Raw genomic sequence first — 22,811 nt, 5'->3', positions numbered from 1 at the left:
TGGATGCAAACAATAGTACAGCTGCAATTAACTCAAGAATTCAATCCCTCGAGTGTTGAAGCTTATTGTTGGAACACATTTGCTCTAATTTTCGAAAGTTCCTGTGTAAGAAGCAGGGTTTTTCTGGTTGAAGATGTGGTATTTTTGTGAGAATTTGAGGAATAGGGGTGTGTCTGGAATGATTAACCTCTCTTTTTTTTTTTTTTTAATCATATGGGCACATTTTTTAGGTCTCTGCTTATCACTCCTTTGTAGTAGAACTTGCAACTAAAATAAGAGGGAGAACTATGTAATACCAAAAAAGAAGTGAACACAAAACCTAAGAGGGTACCTAGCTGTTGCCTTTCAATGGGTTTTTGAGGAGAGAGGTAGGAAAAGTAATACTATAAGAGTATATTCAATGGTTGTCCTATGGGTTGTGGTCATCAATTATTTTATTACTTTCTCACTCTTCCACTACAATCATATCCTACTCATTTTAATCTCATATATTTCTTACTCCAATGGTTGCCTTTCAATTTGTGATCATCATATTTCTCTCTCTTACTTTTTTTTACCTCATCATATTTTCTCTCTCTTCCAATTCCACTATATTATTATTTATGAATATTTTAATGTTAGAACATAGAATTTTGATGGTAATCAAATAATACTTATTTATTAATTATTTTTAAACAATTTTTAATTATTTTATTAATTAATTAAGTCGAATGATTAACACTTGAATCATATTGTATTATAGAAAATAGATGTTTTATTCATTATGCATTAAATAAGAGCAACAAAGACAACATATTATTAAATAGATTAACATCGAAGCCATTAAAATAAAACAACAATACGCCTTAATTAGGGGTGAAAGTTATTCGGATAAAATTTAAAAATCCAATACAATCCGAATTATTAATTCGGATTGGATTCGAACTGTGTTCGGATTGAAACCGAATAGTAATATGCCTTGTGTTATGTATTTGGATTGGTTTTAAGTGCTTAACTGATTTTTTATTATATAAAAACCTACTCCATAGCCCAATACACATAGCACTTCAATCCTTCCCCTAAAACACTAATTGCATTTAATTTCTCATTTCCTAAATCTACTAGGCTGCTGTTTTGCTTTTATTTCATCAAAAAACTAGAGTTCTAAAAAAAATCGGATTTTCGGATCTGATCCAATCTAAAGTATGAATTTTCGGATTGGATTGGATCGGATTCAAACCCTAATTGGTTTGGATTCAGATTGAAAATTTGAAATCCAAATTTTATTCGGATCGGATTGGATTAGGCCCTAATCCAACCGCACACTGAACTTTCACCCCTAGCCTTAATTAAAGCATGGTTTCTCCAAATTTCATCCAAATATTTTCCACTAGGTCTGATTTGAGGCAGTCATGCATGAGATTGTCACGAACTCGAACTCTATTAGTCATATATGTTTGCAAGTTTGCAATGCGATTCTCACTAGTTTCGTATCTAAAAGGTTCGTCGAAATTTTGCGCATTTTGTTGACTTGAACTAGGATGTGGAGGTTCTTCATAATCATTGGGATCATAATGAAGGGAATATGAATCTCGTTCATCATCTTCAACTATCATGTTATGAATAATAATGCAGGTGATTATTATTTTTCCTACATCTCTCTATCATGAGCTAAAGCAGGTTGACGAACTATAGCAAATCGAGCTTGTAATACTCCAAATGCACGTTCCACATCTTTTCGAACACCCTCTTGACGTTGGGCAAAAAGACTTTCCTTTGGATTCCGTGGAAGGTTATTGTGGGTATAAAAGCTGCCCACCGAGGATATATACCGTCGTTGAGGTAGTATCCCATATCGTATTGGTGGTCATTTACAACATAGTTAACTGGAGGTGCACGACCTTCAAAAACATCATTAAACAATGGAGATCTATCAACAACGTTAATATCATTACACCTACCTGGTGTTTCGAAGAAAGCATGCCAGATCCACATATCATATGAGGCAATGGCTTCTAGAATCAATGTCGACTTACCAGGTCTTCCAGAATACATTCCCTTAAATTGAGTCGGGCAATTTTTCCACCGCTAGTGCATGCAATCAATACAAATCATCATGCCAGGAAATCCTAATAATCTATTTAAATCTGTTTCAGTAGGTCGTCTCGGATATTCATCACTAAAGTGGAAGACAACACCTTCAACAAAATGTTGCAATGAATCTCTTGCAAGAGACGCACTGATTCGTAGATAATCATCCACTGAATCAGCTGATGTGTCGGATGCTAACAATTGTATAGCTGCTGTTTACTTTTGTAATCCAGAAGCACCAAGTCTACCAGTGACATTTGGCCTTTGTTTGAAGAATTCATTACGAGTAGTTAAGACTTCCACTATACGGAGGAAGACATATTTTTGCATGCAAAATCTTCGGCGGAAATAATTTGGAGGGAAGACAGGATTATCTGCAAAGTAATCATTCCATAAGCAGTCGTGTCCACTTTCACGATCTATTGGAACTAGAATCCTGAGTTCCCTAGGAACTTGATTAACCGCGGCGTATATTTCAGCTGGATTGGCCATTATGAAGCCATCCATCATCTGATCCATCATACGGTTTGCTTGTCTACGCCTTTCATAACGTCTTCTATAATTTGCTTGATTAGAATTGGCAAGATCATCAGAAATTGTATATGGGCTGCGGTTCAAACCAAACCGCAGCCCAAAATATTCAAAAAAAATAAAATTAATTGGGCGGCGGTTCAATTGGGCTGCGGTTCAAATTGTATATGGGCGGCGGTTTGAACCGCCGCCCAATCAAACCGCCGCCCAATTGGAAATGAAATGTCAGGTTTTTTTTTCCTCCTCTTTCTCGATTTCAATTCAATATACTCCTCATCCACGATTTTGCTCTAAAAAAAAACCCAAATTTTCTTCCCTCCCAAATTTCATACCCAAACCCTTCCACATTTCGACGGCCCAAATCACTCCCGCCAGCGGTCGTGGGGCTTGTGGTCGTTGCTGCTGCTGCTGTAATTGACGCCGGCGAAGGACGTTGCTGTTGGTGGCGTTCAGAAGTAGGTCGTGGAAAGCACGCAACCCTTTATATCTGAAGAAGGTGAATTTTGGTGGTTCGAAATTGTGAGTGCGGGTTTACCAATTGAATTGTTGGAACGAAATTGCTGTATGTATGCTTGAATTTGTTCGAAAATGAAGTACATTTATTTGCTCGAAATTGTTCGAACATGCTGTGTATTTGGTTGAAATGGGTCGAAATTGTTGTGAATTTGTGTGAAATTGTTCGAATTTGAAGTACATTAATTAAATTGAAGTACATTAATTTGCTTGAAATTTTTGGTTGAAATTGTTCAAAAATGCAGTTTATGATGATTTGATATTGTTGGTAGTAGTTTATTTGGTTGTTATAAACACAAATTCGAAGTAATTTCTTGTAAAATCTGTGGTTTGGTTTATGTTTTTATGTATTGTTTTGTGCATTTAATTTAATAATATAAATAACTCGAAGTAATTCTGGGGTTGTTGTTGATAATTTGAGGGCTTATCTTCAGATTGTGTATTTTATTTAGTGTTTGGTTGGAATCTTATTTTGATTTGGAGAAAGTTTCTGTTAGCAGATTGATTTGAGAAATTGCAATATCTAGACTATTAGTTTTCCTTAAGCCATTACTTGGTGAGTAGTTCTCATAGAGTTTCTAATCTATGGAGGCCAAAACAGCCACTAGATTGTGGATTTATTGAGATTGTTAGAGAGTGAATATGCACTTGTGCTGGACAAGAAATATTCAACGTTGTCCAATCTGATATTCTTCCTCCATTGTCTTTGTTAAGTGATGAAAAAAAAGCAACTGCAACCTACTTGTCTCACTTATGAGTTGATAAAAATTTTAATCCATTAAGCAGCGTGAATAAGACGTTTATGTAGCAAATATAGTATTGCTAACTGACAGGCTAAAGTCATATCACCAATCAAAAGTAATAACCTAAATCTCTAATTAAAGTAGATAGGGAAGTAGGGTCGAATCCACAGAGAAGCGGGTCTTTTTACTCTAATCAATAAGTGTAATCTAAACTATTAACAAAATGATAAATTTAATTTTACCCTATTGTTTTTTGTTCTGAATAAGTCTAGAGTAGTTCATGATATTTTATTAAAATAATGCAAAGCAAATTAATCAAAAAGAACAGACCTTTAATCCATAATTTTTTTTAATAAAATTTTGATATTATCTAATATAAATTTAAATTATTTTTTATCACTTTATTTCGGTCCAGGTTAAATTTTTCCGCCTTTGGTCTTTCGATGGTTGTAACTTTATTTGGAATTTCTTTATTAATCATTTAATTGTGCATCTTTTCAATTTTTTTTTTGGGTTTTCTGATTGACATATTAACTGATCAAGTACTTACCTCCTTATTTTAACGTCTTTTTCAAAAATTTCGGACCAAAAAATTGTTTTTTTGGTCTAGACCGAAAAATAAAACGTTCAAAAAACTTGGACTTAATCAGGGCCCTAATATGTAGGCTCGCCCTTGGGCCTCCAAAATCTCAGAAACGGGGCTGCCCATCGGTTGGGTTAGTTTAGAAAGAGTATGTTGCTTTTTGTTTAAGGGAGTACATGAGTTTAGGCGTTGCTAACATTCTTAATGATATGGGCAGTAGCATTGGTGAAGCGGTGACTGATATAAATGGGAACGTTTGGGGTCGTATTAATGATGAAAATGGTAATCTTTGGCTTCCTATTACTGCTTACGTTCTTTGGTCAAGGGTCACACATGGAGCGGACGGGTAGATCCTACACTTGTATTTAGGATGTATTCTACTATTGGACAGAACGGAACTTCCTTCCATCTGCTGCAGGAACTCCATTTTATATATAAGTGAGACGTTTCCAAATCATACCTCGTGAAACAATCAGCTAAAAAAGCAGGCCTTCAGTGGGCGACAAACCCTTCAATACAGTCCACAGCTGTGGTTTATATTCCTGCTACACCAAGTTCTACAATGCTAAGAGTTAATGTTCCGGAAACGTTCAATATAGATGATGAAAAAACTTTTCCCAAGCTTGGTCGGTGTGGTTAGCGAGGATCAAGAATCATTGGGAGCAAGGTTCTGTCCCTGTGAATTCTACTGTACAACTTATACAATTCAGTGTAAAGCATAGGATTATACATATTTTGAGAAAAAAAGGTAGCACCCATAATAGGGCATGGATTGAGAGCTTGTGAGTTTGCTTTTGTTTGAAGTATTGTATTTGTCTGTTAGCCTTTCTAGGCTGGTTTTGTTCTTGCAGTCTTCCTTGTTTTGGGTGAGAGTCCTTCCTAGAAGTTGTCTCCCCTTGGTTGATTTGGGTGTATGTTTTTGGTGTTTAATGAAATTTTCTTACTTACCAAAAATAAGATAAAATAAAAACTTAACTAAAATTCTTTGATGTGTTACATAATTGGCTCTTCCAGTTTTTGTTTTCCAGAATAAGAGCAAACATAATACAAAGTAATTACATCATATGAGTTCTATACTTCTTAGCTACACATTGAGCATCAGTAATAAAAATCCTTAGAATATATCTATACCAACAATTACTAAATTTATATACGAAGTACATAAGTTTGTAAAGTCAATTTATTCTGAATTTGCATTCCCACCTTAATAAATATGGTATTTGTAAATTCCCACCTTTTCAATTTTTTTATTTTTTTTTATTTTCCCACCTTTTCTTTCCCAAACCTTATAAATTCCCACCACCTATCGATTCTGTTATAAAATCTGTAAAATTGGGGCATTCCCACCTTAATAAATATGGTATTTGTAAAATCTTCTTCCATGTTCTTCCCCATGCCCTGCCTTCTCTGCTCCTTCGTCCTCACCATGCCCTTGCCTTCTCCGCTCCTTCGCCCTCCTCCTTCACCATAATCTCCCTCATTTTCTTTCTCTTTCCTCGCCAAGCTGCAACCCACGACCACCAAAACCTCACTCGCGATTAATCTCTCCACCACCCAACCCCATTTTCGCACCCATGAGATCTGATTTCGAAAAATTACTTCCGTCGTCAACAATTCCGATTTCTAAGAAGCTTTGCTGTTCATATTTGGCTTCTCCGGTTCGATTTTCGCCATTGTAGAGCCGATTCAGATTCATAAAGAAAGCCAATTGGTGAGTTTTTGATAATAGTGGAGTATATTGATGAATTTGTGCATAAATTTTTTTTCAACAAATTGACATATTTGGGGGACAAATTGCGGACTACAAATTGGCTTTCTTTGAGTCTTCTGATCCTAAACCTTAAATCTCAATCAATATTTTGGGTTTGTTTTTTTTGATAACAATTATTATTGTTTTTAATTCTATTTATACTGTAATAGTTTGATGATGTTTTGATTTTGTTAGTGTTTCTGTCTAGAAATTAAGGGTTCTAATTCCTTTGCTTAGGGAGTACCGGGTCAGATTCGAATGTCCTGAGTTCAAAGTCCGTACGCTGGAATCCTGCAAAAGTAACGGTTAGACTGCCCCGGGGGTTGTTTCGGGATCGCCTCTCCGACGCTCAAGTCAGTGATCAAGCTTAGAGAGATAAAGTCTAGAGAGAGATGCTCTGGTTTGTTAGGTAAGAATTCAATACCTTCTCATTGATGAGGGGGTTGAATATTTATAGTGCTGGGGATATCCCAACTGTAGGCCAGCTGGGGGGCACTGACAGCTGGGATGCACCATCACAGGTGGGGCCCACTGGAGGCTCTAAGGCATTTATTGGGCTGGATTATCCTTGGTAAGCCTAAACCAGGAAATAAGCCCAAACAATTAGCCCCACGCCAGGAATGGGAAATATCGAGGCCTTGCTGACATGTTTCCCGTTCGTGGTGGAACCTAGATAGTTTGGAACCCAGGCTGACCTGCTTCTTAGGCAGGAAAATAGGGCACGTGCCGACCCAGTCCACTCAAGGAGGAGGGGTGGCTAGAGTGCCGACCCGGTCTCCTCGAGGGGAGGGATGGCTTGAGTGCCGACCCGGTCTCCTCGAGGAGAGGGGTGGCTTGAGTGCCGACCCGGTCTCCTCCAGGAGAGGGGTGGCTTGAGAGCCGACCCGGTCTCCTCGAGGAGAGGGGTGGCTTGAGTGCCGACCCAATCTCCTCGAGGAGAGGGGTGGCTTGAGAGCCGACCCGGTCTCCTCGAGGAGAGGGGTGGCTTGAGTGCCGACCCGGTCTCCTTGAGGAGAGGGGTGGCTTGAGTGCCGACCCGGTCTCGTCAAGAAATGGAGGGGTGTGATTACTTTACGGCTCGGACTAGGGACCAATGAGTCCCATGCTTGTCCGAGCCGGTATCCTCGTTCGCCAAGTCAATCAAGGAGGGCCTCCTTAGGCCGAGCCGGTTGGACGCGGCCCGGATGAGGGGCCAATGAGCCCCATGCTTGTCCGAGCCGGTGCCTGCTCTCGCTAAGTCAATCTGGGACTTAGGAGACTTACTCAACCAAGGAGGAGTGCCTCCAAGGTGAGCTAGTTGGACGCGGCTCGGATGAGGGGCCAATGAGCCCCATGCTTGTCCGAGCCGGTGCCTACTCTCGCTAAGTCAATCTAGGGCTTAGGAGACTTACTCAACCAAGGAGGAGTGCCTCCAAGGGCTGAGCTAGTTGGACGCGGCTCGGATGAGGGGCCAATGAGCCCCATGCTTGTCCGAGCCGGTGCCTGCTCTCGCTAAGTCGATCTGGGACTTAGGAGACTTACTCAACCAAGGAGGAGTGCCTCCAAGGGCTGAGCTAGTTGGACGCGGTTCGGATGAGGGGCCAATGAGCCCCATGCTTGTCCGAGCCGGTGCCTGCTCTCGCTAAGTCAATCTGGGACTTAGGAGACTTACTCAACCAAGGAGGAGTGCCTCCAAGGGCTGAGCTAGTTGGACGCGGCTCGGATGAGGGGCCAATGAGCCCCATGCTTGTCCGAGCCGGTGCCTGCTCTCGCTAAGTCAATCTGGGACTTAGGAGACTTACTCAACCAAGGAGGAGTGCCTCCAAGGGCTGAGCTAGTTGGACGCGGCTCGGATGAGGGGCCAATGAGCCCCATGCTTGTCCGAGCCGGTGCCTAAGGTTTTGGACCACTGGCTGAGGTGACCGAGTGGATAACCTTGAGCTGATGAACTGGCAATATTGAGCTGGTGAACTTAATAGCTTCTTGGGAACCCAAATGCCACGTGGCAACGGTGGATTATTGGGGTGCTTGAAAACATGGTCGCGATTCAACTTCTGGTTATTGATGACTTTTGTGACGATTGATATTCCGAGGAGTTGTGCCTTTTGAACAGTTTTGGGCAGTTGGGAGGCCCATTAAGGTGTTGAAGACACAAGGCCCGGTCCAAGAGTGACGTGGAGCACGGGGACCGAGGATTTTGCCTATAAGTAGGAGAGAGGGGAGAGATTTTTGTCACTTTTACAATTCTCTCTCTCTCTCTAAATTTGAGTTTTCTGCTCTCTCTCTCTCTACTTTAGCTCATTTTCTCTCTCTAAGTCCGGGCTCCATCCTTCTCGTCCGACCAGGTACGCACTCGTTTTGTTTTTTCACTAAGTTTTCTTCTCTTTCCTTTAATAAAATCGGCCGACCCCTTCTGTTGATAAATAATGGGGAGCTCGTCCGAGTCAGTGACACCCCCTCCCTCACCTCCTTATAATTTAGCCGAGGAAGTGAGGGGTATGGGAATGGTTTTGGTGTCAACTTTAATAAGTTGCCCGGATCCCTCGGCCGTGCCTGAGGCGCTTTCCCTCCCAAGTACTCCTTCGCAAGCCGAGGAGGAGGAGGCCGAGGGTACCATCCCCCTACCCTGGGAGGTGTCCCTGGCCTATCCTTCTTCGAGGAGTTACTTAGACAAATATTTGTCTGATGGTGTAGTTAGGATAGCTATGCCGGGAGAGGAAGGCGAAGCTTCTACATCGGGTCGGCTCGCGTATCCGGAGATCGACCCCAAAGGCGGTCCGGGAGCAAAATTTCCACTTCCTCTTAATAAAGGCCTTATGGAGGATGCCCGAGGCCAAGCAGCGAAGTTCCAAATAAAGGACCCCTACATACTGGTCCGACCCGATGCTAGTCACACTATTCTGAGCCCACCCCCTGGATGTACCGCCTTTTATTACAAGGCCATGGAGATGGGCTTAAGATTCCCGCTGACCCGTTTGAGAAGGATATCTTGAATGCTTCTAACCTATGCCTGGGTCAGCTTTCTCCAAAACTCATGGGGAGGAATCTTGGCGGTTCAGGTAATATGTGATATCATCGGCGTTAGGCCGACCCTCACACTCTGGCGCCATTTGTATAAGCTTTTTGAAATGCCAGCGGGGGATCACGGACCTGGGTGGTGGTGTTTCCAAGCTCGGCGAGGCTACCGAACTGTTCTTGACTTACCCACTTCTCAAAAGGGGTTTCGCCGGTGCTTCGCCTTCGTCTACTATGGGGGGAATGGGGCATCCCGATCGTGCCTCCATCTGACGACCCAAATCACTGCCTCAATTTCAAAGTGCCCGAGTTGTCGGAAGACGAAGCCGTGGCTGCTATATACATGCAGTTAGAGGCTAAAATAGTGGACGGCGGCGAAGTTTTTGTAGCGGGGAACTGGCTCCCGAGCTGCAAGTTCTTTAAAGATGAGCACTTCCTGGCCGCGTTTGGTCTGAGCCCGGCTTTTCCCAAGGGTAATTCGGCAACAAGGGGGTCCGGTTGACTTGTTTTTGCTTTATTTGCTATATTTTGCTAACTGTTTGTCTTTTTACAGAGGCTTCTCTTGCTTACATAAAGGAAACAGACCCGGACATGGCCGAACGACTAACCTCCGCCGCTCTGAAGGCTGCTCGGATTAGGGCCGAGATGAAGGCGAATAAATTAACAAGCCTTCTAAGCCAAAGGTAAGATACTTCTCTATCCGACCCGGTTTAATCCTTCTTTCCTTGTTTCTCACCAACTTTTCATATGTTTTACAGGATCCTTCCAATCCCAAGCCGAGAAAGCGCAAGGAGCGCACTGAAGAGAGGGTGGAAATGACGGAGAAGGCTTTGGCGAAGGCCCGAGCCGAGAAGGAGGCCTCGGCCAAGAAGGCAAGGCAAGAGCCTTCTGTTGAGGTGAACAGCCCCCGCCCGGCTTCTGGGGACGAGGGGACACACATTTCCCTTCACCCAGAGGATTTCGAGCCGGTGCGAAGTCCAAGCCACGTACAGGGGACCTCGCACACCGAGCAGACCTTATCCGAGGCGCCGGTCCCCTTTACTCAAATGTCCAAGACGGACAAGAAGAACGGATTGCCAGTGCCCTGGAAATACTGGTTACCCAAACCGACCGAGATCATATCAACGCGGTGAATGGGAGAAACGAATCGAGCGAACTTTTCGCTCCTGGATGGATGTAAGTACCTTAGCCTTACTCCTCCTTTTACTTTTTCATTTTTTTTTCTAACTTGTCTTTGTTTTGCAGTTTTCCATCCGGATGACCAAGGTAGCCGAGGACCGGCTCACACTGGTGCAGGAGGTTCAGAGCCTGAAGGAGGCGGCTCGGAAGCACTTCGATGAGGTCTACCAGGCCAAGGAAGCTAAGCGTCTGGCCGAGCTCCGCTTGGAGGAGGCCAACAAAAAAATTGATGATGGCGAGGCGACCTGGAAGCAAGAGAGGGAGGACTGGCAGGTCGAAAGGACCAACCTTACTCTTGCCAAAGACAACGCTGAGTCCGCCAAAGCTACGGCCGAGACCAAGTAAGCTCAGGCCGAGAAGGACTTGGAAGAGGTCCGGCTCAAACTTCCTCGGCCGAGGCTCAACTGAAGGAAGCCCAAGCGGCCGTTTCTCGTTCTCAGGAGGAATGGTTCAACGCCTGGCAGAAGTCGGACGACTGTACCGATTTCTGCGCCGACGTGGGCCAATCTTCCCATAAGATGGGCGAGGACGAGGCGCTTGCTAGGCTTAAGGTAGCCTTTGCTGATTCCTGCCCGAGGCCGACTGGAATTCAGTCTGGTCTCGCTACCAGGAGTTGGCCGAGCCGAGCAGCTGAGATTAAGGCCAAGATGGCTGAAGAGATGAGCTCGGACAGCGACTCTGATGATGAGAAGAAGATGCTGGTAGCACCGAGCCACCTCCACCAGAGCAACCTGCCGCCGTCCTCTTTTCTTAGCTTCTTAGGATTTTATTTTCTTAGCTTTGGCCTTGTCGGCCTTTTAGCTTTTCTGTTTCGACCCTAGCTTTTGTAAACTTTTGGTTGTATTTTACAACTTTTGATCAATTGGAATACAACTACTATTTTGCAACTCGTCATTTGTCGCATATTTTCGTTATTTGCAATATTACAACATTCAATAGACAATAAACTGGTTAAGTTTTGCTTGCCTTTTTGTTCAAAATAATTAGACTGGTTAAGTCTTTTCATTTCTGGGGTATAAACCGACTTGGTACATGGACTGGTTAAGTCCGAGTTACAATTTGATTTGCTTGCTAAACCGACCAGGTATGCTGGCCTTACATCATGCCCCTAGTGCAAGTAACGAAAAAGAAGTTAACATAGAATCTTTTGAGATGTCTAGGTTCCAAGGCGAGCCAGGGGACCCCTTCGGGAGATTCGAGTCGGAATGTCCCTGGCTTGATGATTTCTGTAACCTTGTAAGGGCCGTCCCAATTTGCCCCCAACTTCCCTTTGAGATGGGAAAGTCCGGTGGCTTCGACCTTTCGGACGACCCAGTCGCCTAGACTGATTGGCCGAGGCTTTACTCGCGCGTTAAATGCCTTGTGATTCTTTGCTTGTACCGGATGGCTTGTAGCAAAGCATTGCCTCGGGTTTCTGGCAATAGGTCTAAGTTGAGGGCTTTTCTTCTTCTATTTTGGTCGAACTCATAGAATGTCATCCGAGGGGAGGGATTCCCACCTCGACCGGAAGGACAGCTCGCTTCCATAGACCAAGCCGAAAGGGAAGTGCCCCGTGGCTTCTTTCACCGTGTTCGAGCCGACCAGAGTACTCCAGGTAGGTCGTCTACCCATGCCCTTTAGCTGCGATCAAGGGATTTCTTGATACCTTTTAGGACAATTTTATTAGCCGACTCGGCTTGCCCGTTGGTCTGAGGGCGTGAGACCGCCGAGAACCTGGTTTGAATGCCGAACCGGGAACAGTACTCTCGAGTCGGCCCGCTGTTGAACTGTCGGCCATTGTCTGATACCAAGGCTCTTGGAATTCCGAACCGGGTAATGATATTCCTCCATATGAACAACTGAACCTGCTTGTCAGTAATTGACGCCAGTGGCTCGGCTTCGTCCACTTGGTGAAATAATCAATAGCCACAATTAGGAACTTCCTTTGCCCAGAAGCCGGAGGGAAAGGTCCGAGCAGGTCCATGCCCCACTTGTCGAAGGGCAGGACTGCTTGAATAGTGGTGAGGGGAGTGGCAGGCGCCCTTGGAATGTCCGAGTGAATCTGGCAGGAGGGACACCGTCGGACTAAGTCCGAGGCATCAGCTTTCAAGTAGGCCAATAGTACCTGCTCTTAGCGCCTTTCCGGCTATAGTTCGACCCCCTTGATGGCTTCCGCAGGCTCCTTGGTGTATTTCCCGGAGGACATAATTTCCTTCCTCGGGAGTTATACACTTGAGGAGGGGATGAGTGAAAGACTTTTTATAGAGCTGCCTTTCATGCCAAAGGAACCAACCGACTTATGCTTAATCCGGTCGGCTTCTTTAGGATCCTGGGTAAGGTCCCGTCTCGCAAGTACTCCACAATTTCACCCATCCAGTTTGAGGATCGATTGAGTACGAGCTGCTCTTTGGCATTTATGCTAGGCTCCTTCAACACTTCCCAAGTTATGGTTCTGGGGCCGACCCTCAGCAGAACTAGCCATCCGAGCCAATGCATCTGCTGCTGATTTTCCGAGCGAGGGATGTGGTAATCCGGAATCCGGACAACCTTGCAATGACAGCTCGGGCTTTGGCCAAGTACATCCTCATGTTGTTCCTCTTGGCCTCATAGTCTCCGGAAATCTGACCCACTATAGTTGTGAGTCGGACTTGGCTATGATTGAGGTTGCCCCAGCTAGGATGCATAGCTGTATTCCGAGGATGAGAGCCTCATACTCGGCTTCATTGTTAGATCCGAGAAATTCGAACTTAACAGCATATTCAATTTTTTCTCCGACCGGGGTTTGATGACCAACCCGGCTCCACAACCACTCTTTGTGGATGATCCATCAACAAGCAATTCCCACTCCTCTTGCGATCCGACCGGGGGTCGAGTTGCGCATTCAGTGATGAAGTCAGCGAGTGCTTGGGCCTTGATGGCTCTTCGGGGCTCGAACTCGAGCCCAAAATCTGCTAACTGGTCGCCCAATCACTCATCCGACTCGATGATTTCTATTTTCAATAAGCTTCCGGAGCGGTTGTCCGGTTAGGACTTTGATGGGTGTCTTGAAAATAGGGCTTGAGCTTCCGGCTCGCCATACCAAGGCAAAGACCATTTTCTCAACATCGCTGTACTTCGCCTCGGCCCCCCTATAGGCGTGGCTGATGAAGTAACAGGATGTTGCTTTCCTTCTCGCTCGGCTATCAGGACGGCGCTAAGAGCGTAGTCCGAGACAGCCAAGTAGATAAACAGGGGTTCCCCCGGCAAGGGGGAGATCAGTTTGGGCAAAGATGCCAAGTGATTCTTGAGGTCAGCGAAGGCTTGCTCAGCTTCGTCTTGGAGGAGTCAGAAGTTGAAATTTGGCTTTTATAACTTGATTCAAATGACATTTTTTAGTGTGTATGTATGCACGTTCTTGTGTGAAAGGATGAGTGTAGTAAAGCTTAGCATCAAACTAAATTTATATATAGACATGATGTCTATCATTGTTGCCATCAAATAATGATATTTTTTTAAAATCCTCCAAAACAATAATGCTCCAAAAATTGAAAGGCCATTTGTCAGATTTTATCATTAAAGATACATAATAATGCATATGAAAATTGCAGTGAGTAGTCATTCCTACATTTGTTTATTTTCTTGCAAGTTATGAATATTATTGCATCTGATCACCAACATTGAGTAGTCTTTTTTCTAAAGGTTGACTAGTCACTTTTCATGTAGCTGTAAATAGAGCAATAAATTTGACTGCATGCATATGGGTAGTCACTTCATGTACAACTTAAATTTATTAATGAAGTAAAAAACCAACAATTTTGGAATCAATTTTTTCAACACATAAACATCTATACTAATATATTAAAAAGCGTTCCTAAGAAAGTCTATGTGCCACGTGTCACTCCTCCCTTTTTTCTAGCATTATTTTATTATCCATTCAAGTAATGAATGGAATCAAAATGCATGGAGGAGGATTCGAACACTAGACCTCCTAAGTTGAAAATTTCACTCATTACCATCTTAACTAGCAATGAGTTGTGAGATAACTCTCCATATTAATATGTAAATCCCTCATTTAAATATGAAAAATTAATGAAAAAAGACAGGAGAAAAGAGTTTGAAACTTTCTCAAATGCAAATAAAAAATAAAGTACTCAATGTATGGAGTCGGGGCATCGCCCGGGCCACACACTAGTTAACTAATAATAATGCGTTCATACAAGAGCTTACACAAATAGATAGCATCTAATTAAAACAACTTAAGTACAAATAGAGCTTACACAAATATATAGAGTCTAATTAAAACAACTCAAGTATAAATAAAGCTTACGCAGATAACGTCTAATTAAAATAACTTAAGTACAAATAGAACTCCCAAATTACTTATCCTGGAAATAAAACCTTAACAAGATTATTTTTCAATTCCTCTTCTTCTTCAGTTAGGTATGCCTTTGATGAAAGGACTTTGAATAACTCCAAATTAATCTTTCTTTGTTTCACTAATACCTTCTCTCTCTAGTTGCACCCTTTCACTTTCGATATCTCTATCACGTTTTAGCCTAGCAAGTTCCATTTCAGTTTCACTTGTCCTCGACAAATTCATCTCAGATACCGAATTCATCCATTGTTGAAATGCCTTTGAAGGCATGTTCATAACTTTTCCCTTACCCTTACCTTTATTTTTTACAAACCTATCACTAGGAGGCTGGATGGAACAATCACCACTAGTTGGTGTATTTTGGTCAGTTGAAGTGGAGAAGTTACCATCTTCATTAAGTTGAAACCTTTTAGAGCCACCTTCTTGGATTGTCGTCTTCTCTTCTTGCATTTCTTGACAGTACTCCCAATAAGCTTCCATTGGTCTGACCCCCTTAGAATTTCCCAACAATGCTTGTCTTGAAACTCTGCATGTCTCTTTGAGTCGCTCTTGTATATGGCAAATGTAGTCTTCATAACATCATCATCAAAGACCGCTTGTTCTCCTTGCCTCAGCATGAACATATGCTCCAACAAACTTTGAAACACTTGCATTAATTCTCTTCCAACGACTTCTAAGGGGCTCCAATTCTCTCTCCTTTAATAAATCGGACTCCTTAATCCATTGAACCCTTTCTTCCCAACATACTCCCTCTGCTTTTATTTATTTGCTACATTTTTCAAAAAAGGCGGGTTGCTTTTTTTATTTTATTTGCTACATTTCCTTATTAGGAGACTTGGCCCACCAAAAAGTAATAGTATTATATTTGTTTCCCCTCTTGTTCCACCAAAAAGTACTACTTTTTCCCTTTTTTCCACCTTATTTAATGCTAAAGGGGTCAAAAAGTACATCAAAAAAGGATGAAAGAGACATTTCCTAAATTCTTGTGTAAACAAGAATGTAGTAAATAGATAAAAGCGGAGGGAGTATGTTTCTATATTACTAACTTGGTCAAATGTATCAGTAACTCTACCCCAAAACATATTTCCCTTTTGGTTCTTACCAACATATTTATCTGTACTAACCTGCAGCCATGATTTTACGACGACTTCTTCTTCAGCGCGCGACCAAAATTGTCTAGACATTTTTTCAGCTTGTGTGTCTCCATCTTCACCATCATTGTCCTCAATCTTGTCTTTTTCATCATCATCATCACCTTCTACTGATGCAGCATGAGATCACAATGAATACCGAAGTCTAGAAGTGGCTCTCCACCTACCAATGACTGAAAATGTTTAGACATAGGAAATACCGAGTCAGATCGAGGATATTGAAATTTTTCGATTGAATTTATAGAAAATTGGATGAACGAATTTGGATTTGAGAAATTTAAATTGTGTTAGGGCATTGTGATTGGTTGTTTTGATTAGGGGAACCTAAGATATGCATGACATAATTTTGATACTCTGAAAAATTTTGTGAGTTGGGTTGCAATTCAAAATTGAGATCCAATTGAGAATAGTTTGGATTAGTTTGAGATTGTGTGGCCTTTTTGGATTTTGAGGGGTGTTTTTTCTTCCACTTTTTGGATTCATTTCTTATGAGATAATATTATCTTTGGAGAGTGGATAGATTTTTATAAAGCAAATAATTGTATTTGAAACAAATAACAAGTAGATTATTAGAATAGGAGTGTATGAAAGTAGAGTAAAAGAAGGAGTATATGAAAGTATATCAAATGTTGGTCTTCATTTGTAGAAGGAAAAAAAAAATCTGTTGTAGACCTTTTTTTGAAAAAAGAACAGTTATAAAGTAGCAATATTAACGTTACAATGCTAAAAGGTATGTAACGGTGAAAAAAATCATCACAAATCTCAATCGTTAGATTGAGAAAATAAAGACCCTTGGATGCTTGGAGTTGTTGGCAATTTTTTACCTCACTTCCATGTGTAAAGCAAGAGGTGAGAGAGAAATGATCTTTGCTCCTCTTTCCTTGTGGCTCATGGGGAAGAGCTGGGTATGATATTTTCAGCCCATGATTTTCTCTCTCCTATTATTATAGTAGTACTTTTCCTACCTTTCTCCTCAAAAACCCATTGAAGGACAACGACTAAGTACCCTCTAATAATAGGAGAGAGAAAATCATGGGCTGAAAATATCATGCCCAACTCTACTACTCAATGTTGGTGATTAGATGCAATAATATTCATAACTTGCAAGAAAACAAACAAATGTAGGAATGACTACTCACTGCAATTTTCAGATGCATTATTATGTATCTTTAATGATAAAATATGACAAAATGACCTTTCAATTTTTGGAGGATTTAAAAAATATCATTATTTGATGGCAGTAATGATAGACATCATGTCTATATATAAATTTAGTTTGATGCTAAGCTTACTACACTCATCCTTTCACACAAGAACGTTCATACATACACACTAAAAAATGTCGTTTGAATCAAGTTATAAAAGCCATATTTCAACTTCCGACTCCTCCAATTCTGATGATCTTGCCAATTCTAATCAAGCAAATTATAGAAGACGTTATGAAAGGCGTAGACAAGCAAACCATATGATGGATCATATGATGGATGGCTTCATAATGGCCAATCCAGCTGAAATATACGCCGCGGTCAATCAAGTTCCTAGGGCACCTAGGACTCTAGTTCCAAGAGATCGTGAAAGTGGACCCGACCGCTTATGGAGTGATTACTTTGCAGATAATCCTATCTTCCCTCCAAATTATTTCCGCCGAAGATTTCGCATGCAAAAATATGTCTTCCTCCGTATAGGGGAAGTCTTAACTACTCGTAATGAATTCTTCAAACATAGGCCAGATGCCACTGGTAGACTTGGTGCTTCTGGATTACAAAAGTGCACAACAGCTATACGATTGTTAGCATACGACACATCATTTGATTCAGTGGACAATCATCTACGAATTAGTGCGTCTCTTGCAAGAGATTCATTGCAACTTTTTGTTGAAGGTGTTGTCTCCCACTTTAGTGATGAATATCTGAGACAACCTACTGAAATAGATTATTATTTGCAGCTGAACAATGGGGATCACCTGGCATGATGGGTTGTATTGATTGCATGCACTTGCAGTGGAAAAATTCCCCGACTCAGTATAAAGGAATGTATTCTGGAAGACCTGGTAAGCCGACATTGATTCTAGAAGCCATTACCTCATATGATTTGTGGATTTGGCATGCTTTCTTGGGAACACCAAGTAGGTGGTGATGATATTAACGTTCTTGATAGATCTCCATTGTTTAACGATGTTTTTGAAGGTCGTGCACCTCCAGTTAACTATGTTGTAAATGACAACCAATACGATATGGGATATTACCTCACCGACGGTATATATCCTCGGTGGGCAGCTTTTATACCCAGAATAAACCTTCCACGGAATCAGAAGAAAAGTCTTTTTGCCCAATGTCAAGAGGGTTTACGAGAAGATGTGGAACGTGCATTTGGAGTATTACAAGCTCGATTTGCTATAGTTCATCAATCTGCTTTAGCTCATGATAGAGAGATGTTAGGGAAAATAATAATCGCTTGCATTATTATTCATAACATGATAGTTGAAGATGAACGAGATTCATATTCCCGTCATTATGATCCCAATGATTATGAGGAACCTCCACGTCCTAGTTCATGTCATCAAAATACGCCAAATGTCGATGAACCTTTTAGATACAAAACTAGTGAGAATCGCATTGCAAACTTGCAAACATATATGACTAATAGAGTTCGAGTTCGTGACAAACCCATGCATGATCACCTCAAGTCAGACCTAGTGGAAAATATTTGGATGAAATTCGGAGAAACCATGCTTTAATTAAGGCGTAGTGTTGTTTTATTTTAACAGCTTCGGTGTTAATCTATTTAATAATATGTTGTCTTTGTTGCTCTTGTTTAATGCATTATTAATAAAACATCTATTTTCTACAATGAAATATGATTCAAGTGTTAATCATTCGACTTATATATATATATATATATATATATACACACACACACAAGTTTCATGCACTATTCAAGAAGTTGTTAAATGCAAAATATAATTAATATGGAAAAATCCAAGAGGATTTGTCTAGTTTTCAACTTCATTAAAAGAAATAATTCATTCATATAAAAAAGGATAGTTATGAATCAATGAGTCTATATAAGGAATTTCTTAAAGTTATTCTAAATGAGTCATTATCATTACCTACCTTAAAATTAAAAATAATCATATGAAATTAAATAAGAAAATCTAATTAATCTGCTACTTTTTATAAGTTTATATAATCAAACTTTAATTCATAAATGCTAAAGTTATTATGGGGAGATGAAGATCAAGGAGCGTTATGATGAAGACAAGATTGAAGATTATTATAGACGTTCATTAGTGCTGTAATAGATTTTGTAATAACTAGTATTATAAATAGTTATTAGACCACTCAATTAACAAAAAAATATGGAGATATTTATGCATGGTTTTCATAAATAATTTCATAAGTCATTTATTTTGAATAACATGAGCAGCCAATGTTAGAATATTGCATAGACCTAATATATCATAATATCAAATCGAAGGAAAAATTATAAATCTAGCTGAGTTTAATCGTATGATGATCCAACTTACATTTATAAAAAAAATTATTTGTTGTCCATAATCTTCAAATGGATTTAATTTACAAGTTGACATAATTAGATAAGTAATTGTGTATATCACAATTGATTTTAGGCCATTCAAAGTGTCTAATTTAAATGGCCAAATTTCGTTAAGCAAAACACATAACCTCCAAAGTCCATTTCAAATTGACCATTCTACTCAAAATAAAATAATAATCTTATAAGAAGATTTTTAAAATTTACATTAAGAATACTACTTCTTAGAAATCCTATTAACCAAAAAGGTCATCAGTTAGGAAATAAGATCAGTATTACTAATTGGAGTGATTACTTCAACCTTAATTAGTATCACTATTGAAGTGGTTACCTCAACCTTATATGGTATCACTAATTAAGTGGTTACCTTAATCTTATTAGCATCACTAATTGACGTGGTTACCTCAACCTTAATAGGTATCGTAATTGGAATGAGAACCTCAACGTTACTTGGTATCACTAATCGATTACCTCGAACTTTAATGGTATCACTAGTTGAAGTGGTTATCTCAACCTTAATTAATATCATTAATTGGAGTGATTACCTCAAACCTATTTGGTATCACTAAGGGGGTGTTTGGTTCACAAAATATAAGTATGAGGTATGGGTTTAGAATGGGCTAAACCCATACGTAGTGTTTGGTTAGTAAAATTTTGATTTTAAAACTAATACCTTAAACCCATGAGGTATGGAGTTTAGAAACCCATGGGGGATGGCTTTGGCTCATACTAACCCAACGTATCATTAATTATTTAAGATAAAACATCTTGTTGCACAGAAATAAAAAGGAGCGTTGTTCATCCTCGTCCCCGTGATACTGCCTAGTGGCCAAAGCCCTAAACTCTATGTACTCCATTATTCTCTCTAGTCTCTTCTACTGCAATTTTTTTTTGTCTATTAATTCTTAAGTGCTTATTAGTGCTAGTATTGGTTAGGATATTGATAGTGATTCTGATTGAAAATTTGTAATCTGTATACTAAAATATGCAACTATTATTAAAGTCGCAATCATAACTGTATTCCATACTTTCTACCATTCCACTATTTGCAGCAAGTAATAAAAGTCAATGTATAAGTAAGAAGAAAAGGAAGAGGGTTGTTGATAAGAATTGGTACCAATTGAACATATTATTTGGTTTGATGGTGTATTGGTGATATCGAATATGGTGGTATATTGGTATTAGTGCTCTATATTTATGGTGGTCTTAGTGCTATGTTTTTGTGTTCTATATTACTTCTTGTGTGTTAGGTTCTTGATATTAGTGCTATTTTTTTTTACAGAATAAAAAGTGCATATTTATTATGTGACAATTCTAAGTAGAAGATTTAGTAATATATGACTACTAGTCTTGTAGAATTTCAGATTTATTCTTATTTTTGTTAATTCATTAAAGTTAATACTCACAACTACTTATAATTATGTGATCAATTACAAAAATAATGGAAAAATGTGGATTATTCTTGAGAAGGAGGAGGAGACAAATGGAGCTACTTGTAACTTCATTGGTTATTATTAACTCTGCAACTATCATGTATCTAGAGCTATGTAGTATAGGTGTAAATCTACGTAGAATGCACCTAACTGATAAAAAACGTCGTAGATTAGATAATTTGAATGCATTGATCAAGGATAGTGATGTTGCTTGTAGGAGTGAATTGTGAATAAATAGATACACATTTAGTGTACTTTGTGGGATGGTTAGGGATATTGGTGGATTACGAGGTACTCAAAATATGAGCTTAGAAGAGATAGGAGCTATGTTCTTGTATACATTGGGCCATCATAAAAAAAAAAAAGGTCACAAGGAACGTATTTCCTTAGAAGTGGACAAAGTCTTAGTAGACAATTCAATCTATGTCTCCTTGCCTATCTAAAGTTACATCGTCATTTATACAAAAAACGTACCCCAATACCTTACGAGAGTAGCAGATGGAAAGATTTCAAGTAACACTTTATAATAAAAATTATTTTCTTAATTTATTAACAAATAACATTGTTGGGCATCTAAGTATATAAACCTCTACAAAAAAATTTATTGTAGAATTGCTTAGGAGCCCTAGATGGTACATTTGTTAGAGTCCATGTTGCAAATGAGGAGAGGAGACGATATCGAACAAGAAAAGGCAACCTTACAATGAATGTCTTAGGTTATCCACACCACTATGGAATTTGTGTTTGTCTTGCCTGGTTGGGAAGGAACTGCACATGATGGTCGTGTTCTACGAGACGCAATATCCAGACCTATTGGTTTAAAGGTACCTTAAAGTAAAGATTATAAAAGAATAATATAATTATTTGACAATGATCCCCTCAACTAACTATATCAAAATTAGTAATAAAACTTTTTTTTGTATTTCAAGGTTGTTACTATTTAGTAGATGCTGGCTACACCAATTGTGAGGGATTTCTTGCACCTTATCGAGGACATCGCTATCACTTGAAAGAATGGGGGATCGACAACCAATAAGTTCAGAGGAGTACTTCAATATGAAACATTCAAAAGCAAGGAATGTAATTGAGAGAAATTTTGGCTTGTTCAAAGGAAGATGGGGAATTCTAAGAAGTCCCTCCTTTTTTTCAATCTGCACCCAAGGTCGTCTAGTTAGTGCATGTCCTTTATTACATAATCTAATTCGAAAATGCATGCCCCAGATCTTGAGGTCGTCAAGGATATGGACGAGAGTGATAGTTCCGAGAGTGATGGATTATTATATCAGTCAAGTCCAATCATCAAATACTTGGACTACATTTAGGAACAACTTAGCAGAAACTTTGTTTAACTCATGGAGAGATCTAGATAGGCAGATATGGTGTTTGTTGTTTTATTTTTTTTGTAGCTCTTAGAATATTTGGTTTGATTAGAGCTGCGAGTTTGTTTTCATAAAATCCAAGCCAGATGGATGTTTTCTTTTCAAGTCTTAATGATGATTGGAAGAAAGAAGTGGTACTTGACTTATGAAGCCGTAATGCCTAGTTTTTGTAGAACCATATTAAGTAGTTGTTTTTTTGTTCTACAAATTTATTATGAGTGGACCTTTGTTAGAATTTTGGGAATAAGAGGACAATCTGGCATAATGATTTGTCTTGTAGTTGTGAACATTTGTAGTTTGGAAGCTTGTTTTTGTATTATATGCTCTAATCTTCTAGTATTTTAAAATTCTACAATAATGATTTCAGATAATTAAAGAATTGTATAAATAAAATAAAAAGATTAGAATTACTTTATAGTATCACAATTGATTGATTCAAAACAAGACATAAGACAAAATGTAATACTAATTTCATTCTTGATTCGAGAGACATTTTAAACCAAACACTAGGTATGGGGATCATTTTGATTCCAGAATTAAACGAAATACATGGTATATATTAGGAATCAAGTTCCAACCCCATACCACCCTTATTTCATT

At 39.8% G+C, this 22,811-nt stretch overlaps 2 protein-coding genes across 2 annotated transcripts; both read left to right on the top strand.

The window, feature by feature from the left end:
- Positions 1-17,186: 17,186 nt before the first annotated feature.
- On the top strand, positions 17,187-17,819 carry LOC125493767 (uncharacterized). Its single transcript, XM_048637283.1, has one exon. It carries the CDS (start codon positions 17,187-17,189, stop codon positions 17,817-17,819), a length of 633 nt encoding a protein of 210 aa, XP_048493240.1.
- Positions 17,820-17,933: 114 nt separating this feature from the next.
- LOC125493768 (uncharacterized) lies at positions 17,934-18,584 on the top strand. The gene has a single exon (XM_048637284.1). It carries the CDS (start codon positions 17,934-17,936, stop codon positions 18,582-18,584), a length of 651 nt encoding a protein of 216 aa, XP_048493241.1.
- The last annotated feature ends 4,227 nt before the right edge of the window (positions 18,585-22,811 follow it).

This window comes from Beta vulgaris, chromosome 9, assembly GCF_026745355.1.
Source record: "Beta vulgaris subsp. vulgaris cultivar EL10 chromosome 9, EL10.2, whole genome shotgun sequence".
In the NCBI taxonomy this organism is placed as follows: Eukaryota; Viridiplantae; Streptophyta; class Magnoliopsida; order Caryophyllales; family Amaranthaceae; genus Beta; species Beta vulgaris.
Note: the sequence above shows the minus strand (reverse complement) of the source record. Positions and strands in the feature narration are given on the sequence as shown.

Bases quoted from the DNA above. Each gene is read 5' to 3' on its own strand.
- LOC125493767 (XM_048637283.1), top strand. From the start codon at position 17,187: ATGTCGTTTGAATCAAGTTATAAAAGCCATATTTCAACTTCCGACTCC.
- LOC125493768 (XM_048637284.1), top strand. From the start codon at position 17,934: ATGATTTGTGGATTTGGCATGCTTTCTTGGGAACACCAAGTAGGTGGT.